Here is a 27,388-nt window from a genome sequence, read left to right on the forward strand (position 1 = left end):
AAAACATTTCGCAAAGCCCAACAATTCCAACTGGATTCAGATGGCTGTCATTGCAAAATTAAGTTTAAGTAACGTTTTTTTTTCTGTTAAACGATTTAAAAAATAAGGACGCAATGAACGAGGTTCATTTTGAATAATTTCATCGCACAAATTGAAACACATGAAAAATTCGATAAGTTTATACGTCGAGAATATAGATAAACTGATGGTTAGCAGACAGCAATGAAGCAGCATAAAAACTGTGAAAATTGAATTTCCTGCGTATTCATATGAAAGCGGGTTAATAAAATTACCAACTACAAACTACGAAACAGTACCAACGAATCGATTGACACCGTGCGTAAATGTTTTAACGAGTATGTTTTATTTTCGTTTTTGAAATGTAATATTGGCACCAGTTTCACGAAATTTAAGATTGTTGTGTTATCAAGTCAATTTTGCTAAAAAACCAAATTTAGTACTATACCATTCAATTCCACTAGAGCTTGTATACTTTGATAGGAACACGTATTTCTACCTGAAAGGTCGTCTTCAATGTCGTGTACTAGACTCGACTTGAAGAAATCTGTCGTATTCGCACATTTCATACTTGAACTAGGTACACAGTTGATGTCAAAACTCTGTTTTCATTTACTTACAGGTGTTCCACTAAACAGCTCGCAGATAAATTATCAATTTTACTTTTTATTTCGTAGAACAAATTGAAAACCATGTTCATGCTTAGGATGTATTTTGAAAACGCTTATAATACTCAAGTGTAACATTCTTATATTTTCTTTATTTAAATCATGTTGTAATTCTGCATGTTGCTTATGTTTAAGTGCTTAACATAACTTACTTGTCGCTCAATAATTGGATAACTAGAATTGAATCAATACAGTCAGAATGTGTGGATTTGTCTAAAGATTTCCTTCTTGGGTCAATAAACCATGGGCGATCAGGTGGCCAATAATCGAAAAAATGATTTGTTCTGATAGGTTTTTCTTGTACATCATTCAACAGTACATACTTCTGTTAAGATATTCGTAATACATCAGAGCTAGATCTTTTCTAGTTTCATTTATACAGTAGAGTCAAATTTAAAAATTTCACGAAAAATGGAGAATTCAATACAAACACAGAGTATACATTGAATGAAATACACGGCATAATTTTAATATTCTATGCAGATATTTGAACACTGATCAAAAGCTTACTCCAAAAGCTGTCTTTAAAAATAAAATTAAACAAAAATTCGTACTTAAGTATGGGTAAATGTGTGGACTACAGTGAAAAAATATATTCTATTTTCTCTGGACATTTTAGACATCCCATACTTTTTTGTCCTAGGGTAAATTTTATTTCCAAGGATATTTGAAAATGTAAACTCACGAATCGTGAAGAATTTAGCTGCATTTATTTTGCACATTTTTGATTAGGGGTTTTTTCAATATTTTTAACAATTTTCCTGTAATATAAACTAAACAATATTTCAGAAGATAATTGAATAGGTATCACATTATTACATTGTCATAACTATACATGGTATAACATTTTAAAAGGATTTCGCGACGATATCAACTTATTAAACGCTATCTTTTTAGCTATAAATCGTTAATCAACACTTTTTGACATTTCTTGCCTACTCTATTATTTTTTTAAGTTTAGTCGAAGCATGATTTGTAATGACGAAAATGTTTATAATTCAAGATTTAATGTCATAACATGTACATGCTTTTAATCTGATGTTCAGGATATTTTTTAACAATAAATCTTCGAGCTGTTTGTGGAATACCTATAAGTAAATGAAAAACCGAATTGAGTATTACATCTTTTGACAGATATATTTCGACCTCAACTGTAAGGCCGTCTTCAGTGTCGAGTCTAGTACACGACACTGAAGACCGCTTTACAGTTGTGATCGAAATACGCGTATCTGTCAAAAGATACAAATTATAGTGGAATTTAATGGTATAGTACTAAATTCGGTTTTTTATCTACTTATATTTTTGAAAGTTTCATAATATTTTTTTTATTCTAGAAGAATAGTTGAGAAGATTGACCTGATTGCAGTAACAGCAGAGTTACAAAATCTTAGTAAACAATCAGTTTTTTCTTCTGAGAGGCAGACCGTGAATGTTCGGATGGTTTCGGAGAAAAAAGAGAATATGTAGAAAGCACAACAATGCAAAAAAAAAACGAATGAAGGTTAAATGGTTTATGATTTATTCTAGGACTTCTCTGAGTGTTAAATTTTTCATTGTCCGTGGCATCGGATTTTTACGTCCTGGAATGGACGATGTAATGTGAGGGCTTGGATTTCAGGTTTGATTGGTAGCTAACTCAAAGAGAGAGAAAAGTGCTTACTGGTCATGCTTAATCATACAATTATAGTAGTATCAGTTCATGTTTATTAGTCCAATACAAACCTACCGAACACCGTATGTAATGAAATTTTTGCACCTTTGTCATAACGGACCCTTGAGTCTTGGAGAAGATTTATTCTCTTTTGGGAATTTGGGAATAGGGATAATCTGAAATAGAATCCATTTTTATGTTTTGAATTTCTTTTGATTCTATGCACGTTCCGTTGTCATATTTTGAGTTAGCGAGAAATCTGTACAGCATCTGTTGTTTTGAATACTAATTCGTACTTAAATTTTGCTTGACAATCTGATCCACTATGAAAATCAACAAACCTGTGTCTCCTACTATAGTCTCACGGATTCAGATTTTTTTTATGGAGCAGGGGATATATGTCTATTGATATCTATTGTGTATAGTTTCTTTTTCTTTTTCTTTCTGGCGTTACGTCCCAACTGGGACAAAGCTTGCTTCTCAGATTAGTGTTCTTATGAGCACTTCCACAGTTATTAACTGAGAGCTAACTATGCCAATGACCATTTTTGCATGTGTATATCGTGTGGCAGGTACGAAGATACTCTATGCCCTGGGAAGTCGAGAAAATTTCCAAACCGAAAAGATCCTCGACCGGTGGGATTCGAACCCACGACCCTCAGCTTGGTCTTGCTGAATAGCTGCGCGTTTACCGCCACGGTTATCTGGGCCCATAAAAATTTGCGAAAATCATCATATCATGTTTTATGGTAGTTTTTCTAAGGAAAATGTGAACAAAACATAAATGTTATTCATTTTTTGAATTGTTTTGACTCAGTTTTTTGCTTTAGACATGATTTTCATCTGTTACTTGCACATTACTAGAGAGGAATTGGTTGCATATCCTTAAATTTCATCATGCGTTCATCGAGTTCAATATATTTGTTATGAAAGCTTCTAAAACATCAAAGATGGGGAGAGAACCTTCACAGACCTTGTCTCCAGCATTCGCCCTAATCAAATGATAGATTGGGTTCATAACTAGATCATTGGAGACTTAAACATATTTTCAAAAAAAGGCTCATTTTGGAAAGCCCTGGTTGAACCTTTATATAGGTGTGATAAGCGGCTCTGTTTTGTTCAAAACCCATGAGCTAATATTGATTGAAGTTCTCTCTAATCGAAGCAACAAATTTATTCCTAGAAAAAAAAAACTGTTATGAACTTCCGTATTTAATTTTTATTAAACTTTAACAAAATGTAAAAGCATATATATGGGGCCCAGACAGCCGTAGCGGTAAACGCGCAGCTATTCAGCATGACCATGCTGAGGGTCGTGGGTTCGAATCCCACTGGTAGAGGATCTTTTCGTGAAGGAAATTTTCTCGATTCCCAGGGCATAGAAGTATCTTCGTACCTGCCACACGATATACACATGCAAAAATGGTCAATCGGCAAAGAAAACTCTCAGTTAACAACTGTGGAAGTGCTCATAAGAACACTAATCTGAGAAGCAGGCTTTGTCCCAGTTGGGACGTAACGCCAGAAAGAAGAAGAAGAAGAAGAAAAGCATATCAAAACCATAAGACGCAAATGCTCTCAAAACTATGACTCTAGCAAAATATTTTATTGTGACCATGAAAAATACGTTCTCTAAGAACTCCTCCATCCTCTGATACCAATAAAACTATTATTTTCAACGATAAAGTGTGATTTTTAAGGTGGAATGTTTATCACCAGAGTTATACGACAATCAGACGTTGTTTTTAACTTTGAGTGGACAAAACATCTTTGCTTCATTACATTATTTAGGACAGTTAGAAAAATATTACAAAAATTGTTCTATATAGCGAAGATATGTCTGAATAGACAACAGTAATCAGAACTCCCAAAAACAATGAAAGTAACGCTCGTGGATGATAAATTCACGTTCAAACAATTTTCGCAATTTTTAATGGACCATACTGTAGTTTTTTTCTAATCATGAAAGCTAAAATATAAAAATGGAAATGAGGTTATTGATAAACATATGACAAATGGAGAAAACTTATGCAACGATATCCATAAATAATTTTGTGAAAATTCTTCACATTTCTATCAACATCGGAACCACTGCATACTAAGATCTTGCTATAAATTATGTAGGCAAGAAATGTCAAAATTGAAACACCCCTCGTTGTTGTATAGCCAACGTAAAAAACTGGGCCTATCCTTTTCAAACGTTTCTCTCGAAAACTTGTTCCACAAAACTCAAAAATATGACATGAAAAGGCAATCATATTTTTGGCCGCTAATCTATATGGAAACTGGCCATAGTTAGAAATCAGCTTTTTTCATACGAAGATCGATGTCAACTTTTGGGAATGGAACCATTGTATACCCGGCCAGTGGATTACAACAAGAAGATATCCCAAAAAATAGCAAATTTTTTATTCATTTTTATTAGATGCACACTGAATTAGTAGAAAAAACTTAATTTAAAATCAATTTCAATAACATAATCTCTTGTGATGGTTTTAGTCAAAAACTTGATACTTACACAATTATAAAAAAAGTTATAAAGTTTTCCTATTAATAATTACACAACGATTTAATACAAAACATTATGAGTTATACTTTTACTCAAATTATAACATATTTTGTTTTAATTTTGTTAAGTGGCAGTTTCGTTTTGTTATTTTAATTACTAACCAAGCATAATTCGTTAGAAATTTTGTGCTCACTAAGTAACAAAATCTGTTACAATTCTGTCGTAATCCACTAGTTGGGTATAGAACGCAACGATAAAAAGGCAGATTGAACAGATTGAAAATAGATCTTATAAAAAAAACCATATCATCCTTGAAACATTTCTAAAACGGTGTATAGGAATTTTTGGCGAGGTTCTTGGAGAGTTGCTTGCACGGAAATCTGTTTAGACAATCGAAAATTGTTAATGAAATCTTTGCAGGAATCCTAATAAGAATCGAGGCGATGTTTCTTGAAAGTTTTTTTTTTTTTGAAAAATAACAAAAAAAGTGCTTAGTACATTGCTATCAAGATTTTCACTGAATCCTAGAAATGATGTCGACCTATGTCGATTTTTCTTGAACCTTTTAGTTGATTCATAGATATTAGCGAAAAATCCACTGAAATCCTGTTCATTTTGTTTGGCGCATTTTTCGAGTGTCTGATTGCCTTACCAAGATTACTAGCTTGACTTGCCCTTGATCTGTGACAAAGTTCTTATCAAGCCCTTGATGAGATTTTGTAAGGATTTCGGCAAATTTACTGCGAATTCGTACAATTATCCCCATCTAAACTATATAAATAAAAATGGAATGGTGTTTGTATGTCACGAAATGGCTTACGAACGGGTCAGCGAATTTGGATGATTCTTTCTCCATTTTGTTCGTCAAGGGTTCCGACGTGTTTGTGTGTATAAAAGTTTGAGGACATTTACCGAGAAAGCCAGAAAAACGAGAGTGAACGGAACTGTCATTTTGTATGGGACGAATCGTAGCGGATTTCAACAGCCTACTCGATGGCAAGACGAAGTTTGCCGGGACCACTAGTTTCTTATAAAATTGAATGTTTGGCATGATGTTTGATGTATATTGGAATTGCAAACTTCTATAGGTATAATTGTTTTTTTTTTTGTTTTTTAACGAGATTCTTGAGACAATTTTTAATGTTTTGCTTGGAAAATGATTTTGATTCGACTTATGTCAAAAATTTTTACTTGCTTTGTATCCAAATAGAATTTTGTGAAATCAAGAATTTCCTGCTGTTTAGTGAAAGTATAGTCCAAACCTGAATACACGAAGCAGAATTTTGTTCATATAATTCCAAAACCTCTGAACTTCCAATGAATTCTAGGGGGTGGACGATTTTAAAGACATTTCAACAAATCGTTCATATCTTCTTGTTCAAAAGCCTATTGAAATTCAAACCGTTTTAAGTTTTTTTTTATTTTTTATTTTATAAATTTAATCAAATAATAATTCATAAATCATAATTGTTCTAAGTTAATAAACAAGGCTTCCAATATCAAGATATCAAGTCACAGGATCATTTTGGCCGCCCGCAGTTGCTATTCCAATATTGCAAGAACTGCTGTACTTACACAGGGAACCAATAGACGCTACTCAGGATAATAACAATAATGGCGTCGGCTGCGTCTGAATGCAGGTCAATTTGGAGATGGAAGGGAAATGTTGGTGTGTTACTTGCTTTACAGAAGCCGAGGAGTCCTCTACACCTAAACCAGATCTACAAAATTTTGGCATCAACAAAAATGTATGGGCTTCTAGATTTGTGTGAAATTTTTGAAATTATTTTAGAATTCGGTGCTTAATGTACTAAAAATACCGGAGCAACCCCTAAAAAATAAATTTTGCGATTCTGCGCACATAACTTGAATTTGATTGCAATGATCCATAGGTTTTTTGCTGGTATGATGATCGTATAGATGTAAACAAACAATAAGCTTTGAGGTTTTGATTATTAGTCATTTAAAGAACTACAATATATTCATAAAACTGCGTAGAATACAATAAAAGAAATATTTTACTTATTACTTGAAATTTATCGCGATGAATCATACATTTTAGGATTTTATAATATTCTCATAATGACTGTTCATTTTAAAAAGTGGACACCTTGTGCATACTGTATCTTTTTAATTTATCAATAAAATTTCAATCGGTTTTTTGTACATCATTCAACTAGTATTGTAAAATGTTGTGATTACCAAAAAATCTTCAAAATAATTAAATTTCACACGAATATGGAACAATGTTAAGAACGGTAGATTTTTGGAGGTAATCAAAATCCATGATTGTGAGAAATTGGATGGAAAAGTCGACAATCCATATTTTTTATTTTAAATAAAGGCATGTTTTTCGAAAACATCATCAATCAGAAGCAAAGAAATGGCACTATTATCACAAGGTCGCACATGCTCCTTGGCTTTGCGGACGATATAGACCTGATTGGAATCGATCGCAGGTCAGTGGAAGAGGCCTTCGTGCCTCTGAAGAGGGAGACAGCGAGGATAGGCCTGACCATCAATTCTACCAAGACGAAGTACATGGCTGCAGGTAGAGATAGAGTCAGGCATGGTGGTGTAAGTGCTGAGGTAGTGTTTGATGGGGATGTGTTTGAAGTTGTTGAAGAATTTGTTTACCTTGGAACACTAGACAACGACGTTTCCCGCGAAGTGAAAAGACGTGTTGCGGCTGCGAATAGGGCCTTTTACGGACTTCGTAACCAGCTTAGGTCCCGCAGCTTGCAAACCGAAACAAAATTCGCCCTGTATAAAACATGGATTCTTCCGGTGGCTCTCTACGGGCACGAAGCGTGGACGTTGAAAGAGTCAGACCGGAAAGCTCTCGGTGTTTTCGAGCGTAAAGTGCTGCGGACAATACTCGGTGGGAATCTCGAAAATGGTGTGTGGCGCAGACGCATGAATCACGAGTTGTATCAAGTGTACAAAGATGCGAATATTATCAATCGTGTAAAATACGGCAGACTTCAGTGGGCTGGTCACTTAGTGCGAATGTCGGAAGAAAGAATTGCGAAAATAATATTCAGCAGGGAACCAGGTAGAGGTCGGCGGCTTCGGGGAAGACCACGAATACGCTGGCTGTACGCAGTGGAAGAGGACCTGGCGACCCTAAACGTTCGGGGCAACTGGAGAAGTTTCGCCCAAGACCGACGAAGATGGAGCTCTACAATACGCCCGGCAATGGCATGATGCTACGCTGTAGCCATCAAGGTATCAAGGTATCAAGGTATCATCAATCAGAAGCCTGAAGGAAAAAATCAAGTTATGTTTAAGCAACAATTTTACAGTTTACAAATCATTTTTCCCCGATATTTTTTGAGATAAATATTTTAAACTTGAAGGGAACTGATATGATAAGAATTATTTGGTTGTAAGTACGTCCTGACGGAAGTGCAAATGTAGTATTAATATGGAAATAACTTACGACTTCATAGAGTTGCTTATTTAGTCCCCACGTCACATTTAAAGCACAATAGGAAAACAATTGTTTTGTTTTTAGAAGTGCATTGGTAATCATCAAAATTGGCAACACTGCTGTAATAAAATCGATTTATTTTTCACATATTATACTCGTAATATGTCATTCCGAGATTACCAATTGAAATATTCAGAGAAAAACGTTTACAATTTGCTATAGATCGATATATGTATATATATATATATATATATATATATATATATATATATATATATATATATATATATATATATATATATATATATATATATATATATATATATATATATATATATATATATATATATATATATATATATATATATATATATATATATATATATATATATATATATATATATATATATATATATATATATATATATATATATATATATATATATATATATATATATATATATATATATATATATCGATCTATAGCAAATTATATATATATATGATATAAATGATTTTAAAAGTATGAGATTTTTTAGTAAAACGACCATAAAGAGTAAAATTTATACTTAAGACTGTGGTTTAAACTCACGATTTAGCTTTCGTTCATACAAACATAGGTTCTTTAGTAATCTGAACTAGTTCACAATTTCTGAAAATTATTGCAGTAATTTTAGAAATGAAAGACAAATCAGTATGTAATCACCATCTACGTCACAAGTTGGCGCCTATGCATTCAAATAGTTTAAACTGGACTGAACTAGTATCAAAAACTGATTCAGTAGCCTGTAATGCACGCAAAATATTGTTAAAATTGCTATTATAAATTGCAATCTAGTAAATTATCTAATAATTTTGGGATATCGATTTTTGAGAATATATTTTTAAATATACATAATAGTAATTGTATAATGATTCTGTGGATATGCGAGTCAAAGACACGATCAGCATAAAATATTAAAATCACACATCAGGGGGGCGATTGCAGATAAATGTTGGTCTCAAGGGAGCGAAAGTTGAAAAAGTTTGGGAAGCACTGTATTTAAACCGTTTTTATGTTCTCGAGGAACAAATTTGCTGAACATTGTTGATGGATGTTCGTTCAAGGAACTACAATATTTTCATAGAATCATGTATGATACAGATACATCTGGGAATTTTTCTGTATTTCGGTTATTGTCTAAATCAGGGGCTTTCAGCCTTTTTGGCTCGCGGAGCAATTTTTGAAATAAAAACTACGATATTATCATGATTTTGCGTCAAATATATAAAAATTCGTGGCTTGGAGACGAATGAAACTATATTTGATTGTTTGTCATATATTTGAAAATACGTAACTTAAAAACGGCAGAATTGCTTTGGATTGGAAGTTTTCCGAGATTTGTTGTTAGTTCGAACTACTGAGCGAGTTTCTGTATCGTAATATATCTTTTTTAAACCTTTGTTAATGGGTTAACCACAATTTTAGTACTTCCGGAAATATTCATAATTTTGACGAAGCTCGTGAAAGATTCTTAATTTCACTTTAATTTTTTTCCTAATTTTGAATAATTATAATCGAAATTGCATGTACATCAGATTTGTTTTCGATGAGCATAAGTATCCGAACCAAACTTTCCCACCCAGTAGTTTCAAAATATTCTGTCGGGGAACATTGGATTACTTCAAATTTAAGGGTTGTTTACCACGATAAGTTCAAGAAACCCGAATTGTGTAGCTAAAACTGTCCCATCCAAAATGTATGGGAAAACTTTCACCTACAGAATATCTTTAGCATTCCGGTTACAAAATATTAGCCCAAATGCTGAAAGATTTCGTAAAAATATCCGAGGTACATTTCAATAATGATAGAGATTTTGACACCGTGTGTATACTGACGTAAATATCAAATAAGTCCCATCTGCATTTTTGTCAAAATTGAGTTGAGCTCTGTTTTCAACTAATCTCGCAGACAGATAGAGGGGGATCTGCTCTTCATCGTAGCACTGTTAACAAACGTGTAAAACAATTCTTTTGCACAGTATTAACAAGTTACACACTTGTTTACCCTAGGTCGATATCATAAATTATGCGAGATATCTTCCAATGATCTTTTATTTGCACTAATGGGACAACATGGTTTGTTGGGAAAAATAGAAAAAAAAAATTGTCCTATAATTAAGGGTAATCGCATATCAGTTCCACTACAGATTTTACTGTTTCGTCATCTACCATAAAGTTGAAACAATCACAGAATTGAGACCACCTCTAAATTTTCAAGAGCACAGATCTAGAGAACAAAACAACGATCTGAAATATCAATTCGTTCGATTGGTCGCCACCAACTAGTAACCCGATCAAATTTTCAGCGCGATCGATCGTTTTGTTCTTATAATTTATACTTTTTAAAATTCAAGATTTGGTTTGGTATAGTTAAAAGCATATTTTGAAGCAAAATGTTGAGATATTTCCAGGCATTGGTACAAAATATGAAAACTGTCACGGAGCACCTGCCAAGCCTTCGCGGAGCACGATATGAAAACCGCTGGTCTAAATGACTTGTCAATTTTATGATTAAGTGCTAAATATAGATGTGTAAAACTTGTTTGAGGTTATGTCACGGTTTTTCTCGATTTCGCGATTTACATTTTGGCAGGCTGATTAGTTCTTTTTAGAGTAAATGGCAGCGATTTACATTTTTTACGCATTCAAACATGCACATTAGATTTTTTGCTAAACTTGCTCATTAGAGGAGCTGACGCGCATACAAGTGTCCATCTCGTTACGTGGTCGGATGTATTCCTAGGTAATGCAGGCAATATGTCTGTCCTGAAGTTTGCTGTACAATTTTTTACAGGAATTCTTCCTGGGAATGTTCAAAACATTCTCCTAGCCAATTTTCCAAAAATATTTTTTCAAGAACTCTTTCAAGAAAATCTCCTACTATTTTACAAGAAAAAATCTTTTAATTCTTCTAGCAAGTCCTGTATTGGTGCTTGCAGAAATACGGTGGAGAGTTAGGGACATTTCTTTAAAAATATCTAAGGTATCAATGTGTTTCACCACCATTTACTCTAGGGATTCTTCCATTTTATAGAGATTAATGATTGCTCTGATATTCTGTCAGCTAACTACTAAATTGATTTCATTCTATGTAGCAACATTTTTGTCAGTGAATAACTGTGGAAGTACATTTAGCATACAAAACTGAGAAGTAGCTTCTTTCCGATTATGAACTCTACAGAGAAGAGGAGGACTATTTAAGGATTGAACCCAGAAATGTATCTAGCAATTCTGTTGAAATCCCTTGAGATATTGCTGAATTATACTAAAAAGATCAAGAAGAGATACCGTAAAACCAGGAGGGTAAGTATGAGAAAAATATGCAGAAATTCTTCAATGAATTTGCCGTTCTCTCAAGAATTTTCTTAAATATCTTGCGTAGTTCTGGCTTGCAAAAAATAATGTGTGCGATAGCTTGAGTAAAACACGAGCTCGTTCAACTTCTTATCCATTGTTTTTTCAAGAATAGTCAGAGAAAGGTTTCTTATATTATCTGCGTAGTAAAAATTATCACTCATTTCGGAATGAATCACGAGAAAGGAAATAGAAGACAAAACCATCTCATTTGGACCACAACAATAACATACTCGTCGACTCCCACGTAATTTCATGCACTGTCTCTAGCACATGTTAAGTTGCATATCATTTCCATTCACTCATTAGCGCCATTTTAACGACCCAAAACGCGTGCACCGCTCGGCGAAATTGAAAACCACAAAAAAATCAAGAGTATGTCGAAGAAAGCCATTATTCCTGTATATCCGGAATAGATTAGCTAATAAGCAAATAGCGCCAACTTGGAGATCCAAAGAAAGTGAGAGCTGCAACAGTAGCTCGGAGATATGGAAAGTAGGATGCCGGTATAGTTTCGCAAATACAATAGCATAAAATCGGAAAATCACACCGTCTTTTATTTTGAACGAATATCTCTGCTCGTGGAAGTTACGCAAGTGCTGCAGCTGAAAAAAAGGAGATCATTTTAGGAGACGGCTTGGTCCAAGTGGATTACAAGGTTGCCTGAGAAAGTTACCGTTGATGGGGTTTCGATTTTCGTTTTAGTTTTTGGCATACATTAACTAATTGTGGGAATTCCTTCATTTTGTATCCTATATGCTTTTAAAGCCACTAATAGTGTATTCAAGCAAATGGACGAAGCTCATTTTGGTTTGGTTCAGTTCGTGCTATCATGTTCAACAAAAGTGAAATATACCTCATTTGTTGAATATATGGAAATAAAAATGAACAAAACATAGTTTCGCCAATAGATATTTTTTAATTACGCGGCATAGAAAAACGATAAATCTAAACATTGGTGGAAATCCAATATATTCCACTTCTACAGAATTGCGTTTTTAAAAACAAATGGATTGCATTCCGAAAATCCACCCAACAAATGTCAATGAACCTTGGCGCTTTCAAATGTTTACCTTAGCTGCAGCAGTCTCAGCCCACGAAACTTTAGTCGGATTTTATTTCTGTCTGTTCCTTTCCCCCTTCAAGCAGACTTAAGGGGAAGACGCATCGAAGCCAAACCTCGAATTTTCTGGAGCACAAATTTAGACAAAAGTATGAGCTGAAAATTTGATCAATTGGTCACTCGCTGGTGATACCCAACCGATCAGATTTTCAGCCTAAGTGGTTGTCTGGTTCTCTAAGTTTTTGCTTTAAAAATTCAAGGTTTGACTTCGATGCATCTTCACCTTAACGTTATTCAAAGAAAAACTCCAGAGAGGAGTTATTAAATTTCATATGGTTTTGTGATCCCGATTTAAAAAAAAATAAAACCAACCGGTTCCTAATATCCGATAGCTGTCGGTGGTTGAGTGTTAAAACGTCGAATTATAATATGTTGAAAGTTAAAAAGTCTAATGTAAAAACATAATACAAAACATCGAATAAAATCGAAAAGATAGAAAGAAATCAAAAGTGCATTGGAAGAGTAATTCTCTAGAGAAAACACATATTTTGCTAAACATTATTCATTATAATTATGCTGATCGATTAAAATTAGGATATAGAAATCCGGAAAACAACTGCGTTCGACGTTGTGTCCGTTTCGACGTTTGGGATTTCGACTTTTATACATTCGACATATTGTCCCTAAACCGCATATCGATTCTCCAAAAGTTGAGCATTATAATTTCTTTGTTTACACACATCGATGAGAGGAGGGTCCAGCCCCAGGAGCTGATTCCCACAGAATGTCCACCACAACGGCGAAACAAAATCGGTGATATCGGTTTATTTATCGTTCCAGTGGATGCCGGTTGATATTTGTGAAGTGGCTTCTTTAGAACGAGCAGGAAAAAAATAAGAATTATTTGATCTGGAGGCTGGTTTCTTTGGCGCACCGGTGGACACAAATGCGAGCAAGTGACCTTTAACGGTAGGCGTGTGTCTTTCATTTCAAGGTTGTTGTTTCATTTGGAAATGTGTGCGATCATTGCCATTTGGATGAGCTGGTTTTCTAAACGACGTTTTAAATATAAATAATAATTATCTTGATAGCAAACACTTGTTTTATAGGTTCGTTAAGAGGTATCTATAGATAACTAGAGTTTGTCCCCTAATGTTACAAGCTATGTATCTCAACATAGAACAAACGTATTTTATATTAAAAATAGGTACCTCGAGTTTGAGTTTCAACTGGATATCTAATCAAGATTTGGTTAACAACTGTTTATCAAGAACTAATCATTACTTGAGATTTCCGAGTAACTATATGGCTATCAAATAATGATAAAATTCGGAATTCTCGGTTGTATGCTATTTTATTTCTTATGTATGAGTACTATAACCATGTCTATTCATCAAAAAAAAAAAAAAAAAAAAAAATATATATATATATATATATATATATATATATATATATATATATATATATATATATATATATATATATATATATATATATATATATATATATATATATATATATATATATATATATATATATATATCAATATATACATATATATATATATATATATATATATATATATATATATATATATATATATATTGGTAGATCTTTGGTACTTGCATTCTAATAACCTTTATGCAACCAAATATAATCGTTAAGATTTATCAATAATGACTAATTTTTTTTATATTTCTTTATTAGTATCATTCCAAACATTACATTCATTTCTTATATCTAGTTGTTCTGTGTAAGACAACACTATCATTCTAATTTGGTAAAACAAATTTAAGATTTTGTTAACATTTTGTTAACAACATATTACATTTCCTTTGCCGTTGCAGTTCAGATTTTTTACAGGTGAGTTGATTTTACCTGCTTATAAGAGAAAAAAAAAACACGTTTTCAATTTACTTAACCTAAATATATAACGTGGAAATAGAAGACTGTAACGATTTTTGCCTGAAATTATTAATTATTTTAGTTGACATTTGTTCCAATGTTTCAACATTGGATATTCTATGTATCTCATTGGTACTATACCAGGGAGGAAGCTTCAGTATCACTTTCAAAATTTTATTTTGAATTCTCTGCAGAGCTTTCATTCTGGTATTACAACAGCTAGTCCATATTGGTACAGCATACAACATGACTGGCGTGAAAATTTGTTTGAATATCAAAAGCTTGTTCTTAAGACAAAGTTTGGATTTTCTATTAACAAGGCTTGAATGTCCTCAATGTGATTTTTGATAGTTAAATTCTTATCTAGCATGAGCCCTAGATACTTAACTCCATCTGACCAATTTATTGGAACCCCTCTCATCGTAACAACATGTCTACTTGAAGGTTTCAAATAAAGAGCTTTTGGTTTATGTGGGAATATAATTAGTTGAGTTTTGGAAGCATTGAGAGAAATCTTTCATTTTTGCAAGTATTAAGAAAATATATCCAAACTTTTTTGCAATCGACTACAGATGATACGCAGACTTCGTCCTTTGGCGGAAAGGATTTTTGACATCCCTGAGGTAACTCAGGTAAAACAGATATGAAAATATTGTATAATATTGGTCCCAAACTGCTGCCTTGGGAAAAACTAGCTCTTACAGGAAGTCTTTCAGATCTGGAGTTCTGATAATTAACCTGAAGTGTACGATTTGACAGATAACTTTGAATGACTCTAACAATGTATGTTGAAAAATTAAAGTTTTTTAATTTTACGATCAAACCTTCATGCCTAACACTGTCGAATGCTTTTTCTATGTCTAGAAGAGCAAGACCAGTAGAATAGCCTTCAGATTTGTTGGAACGGATCAAATTTGTTACACGTAAAAGTTGATGAGTGGTCGAATGTCCATGGCGGAATCCGAACTGTTCATTGGCAAAAATTGAATTTTCGTTGATGTGGGCCATCATTCTGTTCAAAATGACCTCTTCAAAAAGTTTACTGATGGAGGAAAGCAAACTGATTGGACGATAGCTAGAAGCTTCTGCAGGATTTTTGCCTGGTTTTAAATTGGAACAACCTTAGCATTTTTCCATTTGTCAGGAAAATATGCTAATTGAAAACATTTGTTAAATTTGCTAATATGTAGAAAATTCCATCATCGCCAGGAGCTTTCATATTTTTAAATTTTATAATAATAGCTTCTAAATCAGTCTCCCAGGAATTTCCGAAAATGTTCTCTTGATTGGGAATATTTTCGAAGTCCTGAGTAACTTGATTTTCAATTGGGCTAGTAAGTCCGTAAATAAAATTGTGCGCGCTTTCAAACTGCATTAGTTAGTAATAATTTGTTTTCTTCTTTCGATGCCGGTATTGGCTTCAGAGGTTTCTTCAAAATTTTAGATAATTTCCAAAATGGCTTAGAGCCAGGGTTCAATTGAGAAATTTTATTTTCAAAATTTTTGTTTCTTAATTGTGCAAAACGTTTCTAAATTTCTTTCTTGGAATTGCAATGCTACTGGCTTCAACAATGTAATTTGTTAAAGCTTCAAGAGCATTGTCAACATCAAATTTTGTTTGTAATGAAATGTTAACATCAAGATTAGAGTAAACATACGTTTCTTATATCTTCCAGTAGGCTCGAAAATAATTGAAAGTGGAGCTGATAGTATTGAGAATCGCTTCATGGGATATTTGAAATGTAACAGGGACATGATCAGAATCAAAATCAGCATGAGTAACTAATTGGCTACAAAGATGACTAGAGTCGGTTAAGACCAAATCAATCGTAGATGGATTTCTAGAAGAGGAAAAACATGTAGGGCTATCAGGGTATTGAATTGAGAAATATCCTGAAGAGCACTCATTAAATAAAATTCTGCCGTTGGAATTACTTTGAGAATTATTCCATGACCGATGTTTGGCATTAAAGTCACCAATGACAACAAAAAAAAAAATACTTATTGCGAGTTAACTTTCGCACGTCAGTTTGGAGCAAATTAACTTGCTGCCAGGGCATTGAAAAGGCATCTAAGAAAGTATATTTACCAAGCTGTGTATCAACAGAATCACCTAAAATTTCAAAAACCTTAATTTCAAATGACGAAAACAGTTGATGTTTTATACGCCTATGAATGATGATTGCAACTCCCCAACATGCCCCATCCAGTCGATCATTACGACGAACAAAAAAAAAAAAAAATTAGGATCTCTTTTAAGTTTGGATCCAGGTTTAAAATATGTTTCAGTAATAACTGATATAAGGTACCCCGGGGCAAGTGAGAATCTGGGGTAAGTGGGGCGTTTCGTCATAGCTCAACTAGGAAAAGTTTTTCATGGGGGTATTCTTCTAGAAAGTTGAAGATACAATGACAAGGAATGTATTTAGTACTAAACATATTGTTATTTTTATTACCATGTGGTTCATGTAACAGTTGTCAGTTCAGCGCCATTTTCAACTTGCATGACAAATTGTGACACGTTTCACGTCTTGCATTGACTCGCAAAAAATAAATGTGTTTTAAATCGAATTTCCATCAGTAAGCTATAATTTTTAGTATTATTACAAGCTGCTAACGATAAACCAGTATTTTGTTTTCATTTCATATGACATTTTCGATGGTCTATCTTACCCTAAAATATAGTTGTACCTGGGGTAAGTGGGACCTATCAAAACAAAAACCAGAATCAAAACTTTTCGTACACGTTTCATACATTTTGCTAGAGAGTAGCACAAAAACAATCAAACAAATGATTTTTATCAAAAAAGATCAACCTCAAATTACGTAATTGCATAAGAGGGAGAAGAAAAGTGTTATTATCCTTTATTTTTTAATTATTTTTTTTATTTTTGAAATACGACTTCAAAATTGAACAAACACAAAGTTGAAATTTGAAATGCATCATGAGAACGATTACTTTTCTATTTTAATTTAACTTTATTTGTTATTTCTACCAAATTAAGTAGTGATGGAAAACAATTCCATCCCATAAGGTGGTTTTCTGCCATGCATATAAATAATAACAAAACATAATTATAATTTCGTCAATTATTGATTGTTTATGTGCTACATTTTAATTAACAACTTATAAATGATATATTTTGAACATGTTTAATTCCTCTTTACGCTTTTATTGAGGAATTTTCAGTTAATATTAAATGTGAGGTGACACACTATTAAATAAAAGGTTTCTTCCTAAAACGTAACGTATTTTATGGTTGATCCCTTATGAACATCAAATATGTACTTAAAATTAAAAATCTATGACTTATCAATCCTATTATTGTAATGGTTGACTTACTGATGTGGATTGACGCATGAAACTGGATGTGTCCCACATGCCCCGCTTAGCGAGGTAACTGCGTCCATTGGCTCATTCTAAAACTTTCTTCTAAGGTTTTCACAATTTTGAAATTATTCGATCAGTTTCATGCACACACCAGCAAATATGTTGCCAAAACGTGATTGTGTTGTTGGATTTGAAAAATATTGACATTTGAAAATTGTATTGAACAATTTGTTTGAACTATCGTTTTTTTCGTTCCCACTTGCCCCGCGGTACCTTATGCACGTTTTGAGCTGTAATAAAACTAAACAGCTCGTCCTCTTTACCATTCAAAGAACGAGCATTCCAATTTAAAATATTTAAATTATTATTCATTGGATCCATTAGAAAAACGTAATCCAATAACAATTTGGTTGGTAAATTTTTCACCGACTTGGACTGCTTCAATCATAGTGGTGCCATTGAAAATTGCATCAATCAATAGATTCAATTGATCAGTTAGAAAATTAAAATCAGAGGCAGACAGATTCAAGCTATCGTTATCTGAAAAATGAGTATTGTTCGATACTCTACCAGGCAAATTTCGGAAACGTGCGTTGTCGTAACGGATATTATCTTTCATCTGCCTGGCACGAGCCTTGACGACTCTCTTACGCGAAGGGCAATCCCAAAAATTGGACTTATGATTAGCCCCGCAATTCGAGCACATAATCTTGTTGGTATCTTCCTTCCTTGTGGACAGATGTCCTTGGCGTGAGAACAACCTCCGCATACCATGCATTTAGCATCCATGCGACAAATTTTTGTACCATGACCCCACTTTTGGCATCGATGGCACTGAGTGGGGTTCTAGTAAATTCCTCCAGATTTCTGGAAATGTTCCCATGTCACACGAACATCGAACATAAGTTTTGCTTCTTCTAAAGCTTTGATATTATTTAGTTCTTTTTTGTTAAAGTGAACTAAATAATATTCTTGAGAAAGCCCTTTCCGAGCAATGCCAGATTGGGTTCTCTTTTTCATAATGATTAGTTGGACTGGGGAAAATCCAAGTATATCATTAATTCCATTTTTGATCTCTTTACGTTACTTATAGTCACTTGAGAGACCTTTCAAGACGACTTTGAACAAACGTTTAGTTTTGTCGTCATAAGTAAAAAAATGTGCTTCTTCTCTTCAAGATGCTTCTTCTCAAACGCGATCTTTAAGAGTTTCAGGCAAAACGCGACAGTCTCCATTCTTTGCGATTTGGAAGGAAACCTTGATTCCCCTAATAGAGTACAAGATCTCTTGCCTAAATCCCCAAAATTCGGAACAACTGACCACGATAGGCGGCACACTTTGCTTCCTCACTTGTATCAAAGAGCCTGGGCTAGAGGCTGCTTCGATTTAGTGTTCGGAAAATTTGAAAGCAATTCTTCAGACATTTGAAAACTCATCAAAACTTTAGAACAAAAGAAACAATTAAAGATAATTGAAGGTATTGTAGAATATTATGCTAAAAGTTAATAACTGAAAATTATTGACTGAAGTTCAGATGTACTTTCAAATTTTCTTTTTAATAATTGGCTTATAAAAATGACCAATGTCGAAAGAAAATCATTAAGGCTAAGTAGCCCGTCATTCGTTTTGGAAGCCAGTTGATTTTGCAGCTCGCATTTCCAAAGTGATAAAACTCAGTCAACATAAGTAATATTAATATGAAAAAGTATGCGCTTACTTGCAGAAAGTATGATGATACTTTTTCAGTTATGTCAGTGCAAAACCAAGCGATTTTTTTTATTTCGCAATCATGAGATGAATTAGAAACAATCATCGATCGTCAGAACAAATTTCAATGATGTTCTACTTCGCCTTGAAACTTTTCAACTAGGGAGACTTACGGCTTCGGCACCATTCGACTATTATCGGCAACCAAATTTCAAACGCCAAATATACAGTATTTTTTTATCAAAACACATCAGTGGAAACATTCAGATGATTCTTTGTTCTGCCCGCTTCCCGCTGGCGAAATTTCCGAGACTAAACAAACGATATCGCCGGAGATGTCATCAATTCAAATGAGCACGCCTCAAAATGCAACTGATTTGAAGCTGCCGAAGAGATTCACCAGCAGTTGTTATGGGAAAGTTGCTGAAGAGATTGAGGCTGCCGACAATAGTCACACTGACAAGGGATGTTCGCAGCGTTGTAAAAACGTTTCCAAAAGCATTTTGACAATTCTGTCGGTGTGAAGCGATAGAGGATTGAGCAACGCATAAATGTAAATAAGGCAATCCATGAGACAGCTGCGATCAGCTGGTTTTTTTTGTTTACCATGTGCTTTTGACGTTTCGCGATCGGAGTGACTTTCGATTACAAAGAAAAATGTAAAGCTCCGATAACACTCGCATGATTTGTTTACTCTTTCATTTCAGTTGCATTCACACTTTTAGCTGTCAGTCCTATCACGAAAAGTTCTCATGGATAGCCTTATAGACAAACACGGAATTTGTCTGCTGATGTCCGAGAAAATTACAAAAGAAGCACGGCATCGGCTTAAGCTGCCGAGAATACGTAAGTGCCCCTAGTTAAATAATAAAAAAAAGGTGTTTCTTACTCGGTACATTGGTCTTATCTTGAAAATTATTACTCTTTTCAATGATGCTTTTCTATTTAATCAAATATGAAAAATGTCATTGCTTTTCATTGAAATTTAGCGGTTTTCATCAAATTTTACGTACATTTCGGGAATCCCGGGATTCCCGGGATGTCAGAACTAATTTCCCGGGAAACGAGAAATCCCGAAATTTGTCAAATTCCGAGATTTTTTGTCCCGGGATGGACACTCTACTCCCAATGGTAAATAAGTGGAAGGAATGAGGTTTATCATCGCTCTTCTTTTGAGGCTCTCGTTAGCTGGTAAATTAGACCAGCTTGTTACAACTTGCGAAACAGTGCCGATCACAGACCGATATAGATGAGATGTTTTTCTTCGCTTGTTTGGTCGTGTTTCAAAACCAACGAAAACGAATTCTGCAATGACGAGATTCTGTGAGATTTACGCTTCAAAACATTCGTTGAAATTCAATGAAAATTTGAACCGTGGTTCCGTTAGGACACTATTTAGTAATACCAACAAAATCTGCTTGAAATTCTTTTTGGAACCCACCTAGTATTTTTTATGATACGGGTAATTTGAAAAGTCTGTCCAAGATTTTTTTTATGGAGGTTATGTTCCGAATTATTTGAAAATCCTGACCAACCACACGCTACGACACTGCACCAACCCTATTCAATTTTTCAGAAGCATTTAAAAAATCACTTCCATAGACCAATCCAATTGCCTGCGTAGTAGTGCGATGTTGACAATATTCTGTTTGTTTGCCGTGAGAACTGTCACAACATTGCTTTTGTTTGCTGTGAGAAAGCAAGCATAAACAGAAATGCTGCAGAGCATTCACTTCCTTGTTGGACTAACGTTGACCAAAAGCCCAAATGACGTCAAACATTCATCGATACGTTTTTATTCAGAGGAAATCGACTTGTGTAAGATTGATCGTGCCTTGGTATTCGTGGCAGTTTGTTTGTAGACCTATATTGGTTTGCCATGGAAGATTTACAAACCGTCATCTCTAGTGGTCTTCTTGCGAATTGGTCTTTGCTGCTCGGGTAGAACCAATATGACGATTTTATAATACCAAAAGTTATGTCATAAAGAAGACAATGTTTGGATTCATTTTCGAGTGCTTTGTTCCAATTTAGGTCTACAAATAGTCAGGACAACAAAAGTATGAGAGCTAATATATAGCCCAATTACATGCTCTTTCGAGGTAATTAGCTTGCAATTTTTTTTTCGTTATCATCGTAGAGTGATTGAATTAACCATTATATTTCATGCAGATTTTTAAAAAAGAAGCTATTATATCAATTTTAACAAAATCAAGATTTTTTCCCAAAATGACGCACTTTATTCAGTTCATATCAATACTAGAATCAGACGGATGCGTGGAAAATAATGAGTTGTCCATCATCATCATTGTTGCTCTGAAATGCATGTAATGATAGAAACTTAACTCAAATCACTTTTCAATTGGCCATCGATATGAACGTGTCTTTCACCGAGTTGCTAGAAAGTTAATTACGATCGAAAACCGACGAAACCGTCGAAATCGAAATATTGCCTACTATTTTCGCAAACCTGATTTATCCTAAATGACCGTCTCGAAACAAATTACCATTCATTACAAGTCATTGGATGTGATTTAAGTAATTTCCTCATCCTGTGCCTGTTGGCCTGCTGAAGCTCAATCAGTTGAGATAAATAGCAGAAACCAAGATCGTGAAAGGCGCCAAATATAGGCCACAGATGCATCATTTTTTCACTTGGCAAGATCTCATCGACAAGCACGAAGTTTGCCCTGCTCTGCGCTGCTGTCTGCTTCCAGATAAATGCACATGCGTATGTATAATCCACGCTCTCTCTGGTCTAGGTCAGCAAACCGCATTACCAAGTAACATACATAGATCCAAACGTGGATCGCCAGATACCGGTATATTTGTGCTTTTTGTTGTTCGGAGTGCTGTTTTCGGCGTAGGCCAAATTATGCAATTAAGAAGTCTGCTTTTGCAATGCTCTCGTCTTGAAGATGTTTTACCCCGGATGAAGGAAAGCTTAAAAATATTTTACTTACGACAACTGCAGGAACTGGAAGGCGTATCGTGAGCCGGTGCTTTATTGCTGCCTCTGCCAAAAACCATCTTCACGTTATCCATGAAGCTGCGTTCGTCGGTGTTTTTGTTTGGCGCAGCCATCATCTGATATTTGCCATGAGCAGCCAGCTTGGCCTCCGCAGTCAGTATCGTGACCATCAGGAGCACTAGCATCATTGCGAAGAAGCACCCACAACTGGAAACTAAGCACTTCATTGTTACTTGTTGTTGATGTTGAACTCTTCACTTTTCAATAAATTTGTACTCTCGTTTCCGCTCGTTTTTTTTTTAGCAGATATAACAGTTTTTCTGCTAGCATGCGGGGATTTATTCAGATTTGCACCAAAACAGCATTAACAATTGATACATTAAAGTTGCACATTTTTTTTTTCTGAAAATTTATGTCACCAAAATACCGTAAGATCAGTTTTCTGGTATTGAATGCCCGGAGCCAATCACAAAATATGTCACTTCTTCTATGTCACTTTCTTCCAAAAATGCGATCTATTGGACACACCTCTTCTGCGTGATGCCCTTCTAATCTAAACTCCAGCAATTTCACAAACACAAAAAACTCCCAACAATCAGTTGAACTGCCGTTTCGATAGCATTTGCGACATCTGCTCAAGATACGTCTTCACCGCTCGACGATCAACGATCAAACTGTTCAATGCCAAACAACTCCAGATCGTCGAAGGCTTCCCCCAATCAGGTTTCCCACCAACCATCTCAGGGTGAAGGCCTTGCAGCAGCAGCAACAGAAACTCCGCCGCCTCCTCCACCGCAACCGATTGACTTTTCTCTTGAATTCTCTTTCTTCTCTCGCTGCTTTTTACTCAATGCCCCGCGGAACAACAAACTTTCTTCGGTGCCATTGTCTCTCTGTACCGGTTGATCATCATCTACCTATACAACGGAAAACACTCGTCTGAATGGGTCGAATGCAAGAGGAGATCCCATTGAACTGCAACCATTTCTCGCTCGTCATCATCACGATACCATCGTCATTATTCAATTGAAGTGCAGTTCATGCAGACAGACGATTGAACGGTTAAATGGTTTGTAAACAAATCCACCCACATTGGATACTGTAAGTGCGATGATGAAGCTGATGACCTTCGATCCTATATATGATGAATGGAAGATTCCATATTTTGCCGTAGGACTACGTCTTATGCTGTTGAAAAATGTCATGGATCCTCCCATAAAAAAATGACTTATTAGTACTCTCCCGTTTTACCAAATTTTCCGAAAACTTCCCTAAAAAATGTGAAATCAACAGAAAACAGTGAAAGAATTCTGCAAATCGGTTGTTCCGTTGTCAACTTTAACAGGTACTGGCACCGTTGTTTTCAGGTTTCCCGAAAGAGGGAAAGAGAGCGATTTTATGATGACGTCATCGTGCAATGGGCAATAATATCGACGGTAAAGATTTAGAAAAAGTACAACGAGCTAATAATCGAACAGCTACATCACACCTTAAGAATTCACCTACCTTTGCAAATGGAGACAAGGTTTTGAACTACAAATTCATAAAATAATCACTTCCTAACTCAACGGGTGATGTTGAAGATCATTTCGAGACGATTCAAACAGCAGCAAGCAGCATTAAACACAGAGAAAACAAATGCGCGACATGAACAAAACTGATATATAAAAACAGATTTTTTACGTTTGACGGATAAAAATCATGCCACCAAACAGGAAGCTGTAATTAAGATATTTTTATATTATAATTGTTATCTGAAAAACAATCAAATTAACTCTTAGAGTGTATGTTGAAAACATGCTCTAAATATGTATTATAAACGTTATTAAAAAAATAATCTGAAAATCATTTCTGAAGATTCTTCTAGAATGTTATAAGAACGTAATTGCCATTTTTTTTTTAAATCACAACGAAGAAGTTCACATTGTAGGGGCCCAGATAGCCGTAGCGGTAAACGCGCAGCTATTCAGCAAGACCAAGCTGGGGGTCGTGAGATCGAATCCCACCGGTCTAGGATCTTTTCGGGTTGGAAATTTTCTCGACTTCCCAGGGCATAAAGTATCATCGTACCTGCCACACGATATACGCATGCAAAAATGGTCATTGGCATAGTAAGCTCTCAGTTAATAACACTTAGCTGAGAAGCAGGCTCTGTCCCAGTGGGGACGTAACGCCAGAAAGAAGAAGAAGAAGTTCACATTGTCACATCAAATGAAATAGATTACTGTTCTTATTCTCCACGGTTCGTGGGTTGAGAAGGCCCACCACAAAGCTCTAAATAAGAATCTAAACGATTCCGTGCAATCCACGATCCGAACCACAGTTTGTTACTTTCCTTTTAAGTGCAATTTCTTCACCACTGTCGAGCACACTCTCCTTAACCCGAATAGCATGCACGGGAATAGCGACACGTGACACCTTTTTGCACTAATCACCGTTGAAAGTCGTTTTCTTCAGGAATAATTTCACGCACTTTGATTTAGGCAAACAAAACTACACTTTTATTTTTAGTAATGAAACTAGAACCTATAATTTTATTTTGAACACGCGGCGGTATGGAAAAATGTTCTTTATTGCCTGACGATCGATTGGCTACTACCTGCCGTTTGTTTTGCCGGTAAGCTATTGTTCCTATACAGTCTTGTATATAAATCATCGGCTTCTACATCTGTGTTGTGTGCTATCAATGTTATCTGTGTTATCAATATTGCATGTGTGGTAATACAGAAATTCAGTGTTTTGTGTCTGTGATGTGTATAACAGTTTAATTGTTTTAACCTATTTAATCCTAGCTTTAAGTTTTAATACACTTTTTGTAATATCTGATTTTATGTTTTTTAATTCATAATAATTCAAATGTTTCTCCATACTAATCTAATTGTTAACATTACCGGCCCTCTTGAACTGGCTTCAATAAGCTAATTGTATGAATTCAACAATTTGGTTCATATTCAGTTACGATCCGAAATCGCTGGCAATCCTGAAGCTCTCGTGGTCCGTCGGTTCACATCTTCGGTAGGTAGTGGACATATGCGATTAACTGCCCGCTTGTAGACTCCAGTCGCTGTCTTCACCGTCACTACTCGCACGATTCCGTCAGAGCCCGGGTGCAGGCTGATGATTCGTGCCAGCGGCCAACAAAGGGGCGGAAGGTTGTCCTCCCGTAGCACGACGATGCTGCCAACTTGCATAGGGTTTGTGGGTAGGTTCCTCGTTGTCACTTGCAGCTGTGTTAGATACTGCTTGCTCCACCGTTGCCAATAGCGCTGGAACATTTGCTGGGTTTGCTGGTAGTGGTTAAGGCGGTTTGTGGGAATGGAGATTAGGATGGGCTCAGGGAGAGCTTTCATTGATGACCCAATCAAAAAATGCGCTGGTGTAAGCGCTTCAAATTCAGTGGGGTCATCAGATAGGGGGGATAGAGGTCTTGAGTTCAGAGTAGCGGTGATCTGAACTATTAATGTGAGGAAGTTGTCGTAGGTAAGTTGTTGAAGGCCGATCTCTTTCTTCAAGGCGGTCTTTACGGAGCGTACGGCGGCCTCCCACAATCCACCAAAGTTGGGAGCGCGCGGAGGAATAAACTTCCATTGGATGCCTTGCTGAGACAACTCGTTGCTGATGGTGGTGCGGCTAATCGAATTGTTCAGTAGGTCGTACAACGCCTTCAACTCATTGCGTGCTCCAGATAAATTTGTGGCATTGTCTGAATGTATTTCAGCCGGAACACCACGGTAGCCTATGAACCGTCGCAAAACAGAAAGGAATGAGGCAGTGGATAAGTCGCTGGCCATCTCGAGGTGCATCGACTTTGTAGAGAAGCAGACAAACACCGCAATATACACCTTCGGCGGCGCAGCATTTCGGCGTGGTGGCTTTAGGTAAAACGGCCCGCAATAATCAACACCGGTTATCAGGAATGGGCGTCCTGGGCGCACGCGACCGGCAGGTAGCTGTCCCATGGGCTGCTGAATAGGCGCTGGATTGCTGCGGAAGCATCTGATGCATTTGCGGAGGACGTTGTTGACGGCACGTCGGCCATGTATGGGCCAAAATTCCTGCCGTATCTCGGACAACGTGAGTTGAGGACCACTGTGGAAGTTCTGATAGTGGAAGTACCGGATAACTAAATCCGTGAATGGGTGATTACTCGGCAATACCGCAGGATGCTTGGCTGCGTATCCTATGGTTGAGAAGCGTAGACGTCTGCCAACTCTGAGGACTCCATCGCTGTCCAAAAATGGGAACAGTCTATTCAGTTTAGATTTGCGGTGAATCGGCTGTTGATGCTGGAGAGTTTTGAATTCTTCGGAAAACCGCTCAGCTTGTGCTAATCGAGTCAGTGCCATTTTTGCAGCTTGTATTTCTTCAGCAGTCAATACGATGCCACGCCTTCTGTCGTTCGGAAACCGGCAATTATGGGCAAACCGATGGCAGTAAGCGACGATCCGAAGTAGAGGGGGTAGCGAAGAACGTAAGCTGAATAAATCGTTAGTAGATGGTTCAGCGACTGTAGCCTGGTGAACAACCTTACGAATCTCCAACTGACCATCAGGAGGATTGAATCCATTGACTTGATAGGGCCACGTATCCTCATCATCGCGAATCCATGGAGGTCCTTCATTCCACAGCTGACTATGCAGAAAGTCGTTGATGGTCATTCCACGCGATACTAGGACCGCTGGATTCTCCTTTCCTGCTATGTGTCGCCAAGAATGTGGGTGCGTGGAGGTTTGAAT

At 35.7% G+C, this 27,388-nt stretch overlaps 1 protein-coding gene across 1 annotated transcript in view; it reads right to left on the bottom strand.

Annotated features, from left to right (window-relative positions):
* LOC5569265 (venom protease) overlaps window positions 1–23,384 on the bottom strand; it is a 46,509-nt gene extending 23,125 nt beyond the window's left edge. The window contains exon 1 of the mRNA XM_021856863.1: window positions 22,645–23,384. Within this exon, the coding sequence (XP_021712555.1) occupies window positions 22,645–22,879 (235 nt within the window). The 5' untranslated portion in view covers window positions 22,880–23,384. The remainder of the gene's footprint in view (window positions 1–22,644) is intronic.
* Window positions 23,385–27,388: the final 4,004 nt, after the last annotated feature.

Source organism: Aedes aegypti, chromosome 1, assembly GCF_002204515.2.
Source record: "Aedes aegypti strain LVP_AGWG chromosome 1, AaegL5.0 Primary Assembly, whole genome shotgun sequence".
Lineage (NCBI taxonomy): Eukaryota > Metazoa > Arthropoda > Insecta > Diptera > Culicidae > Aedes > Aedes aegypti.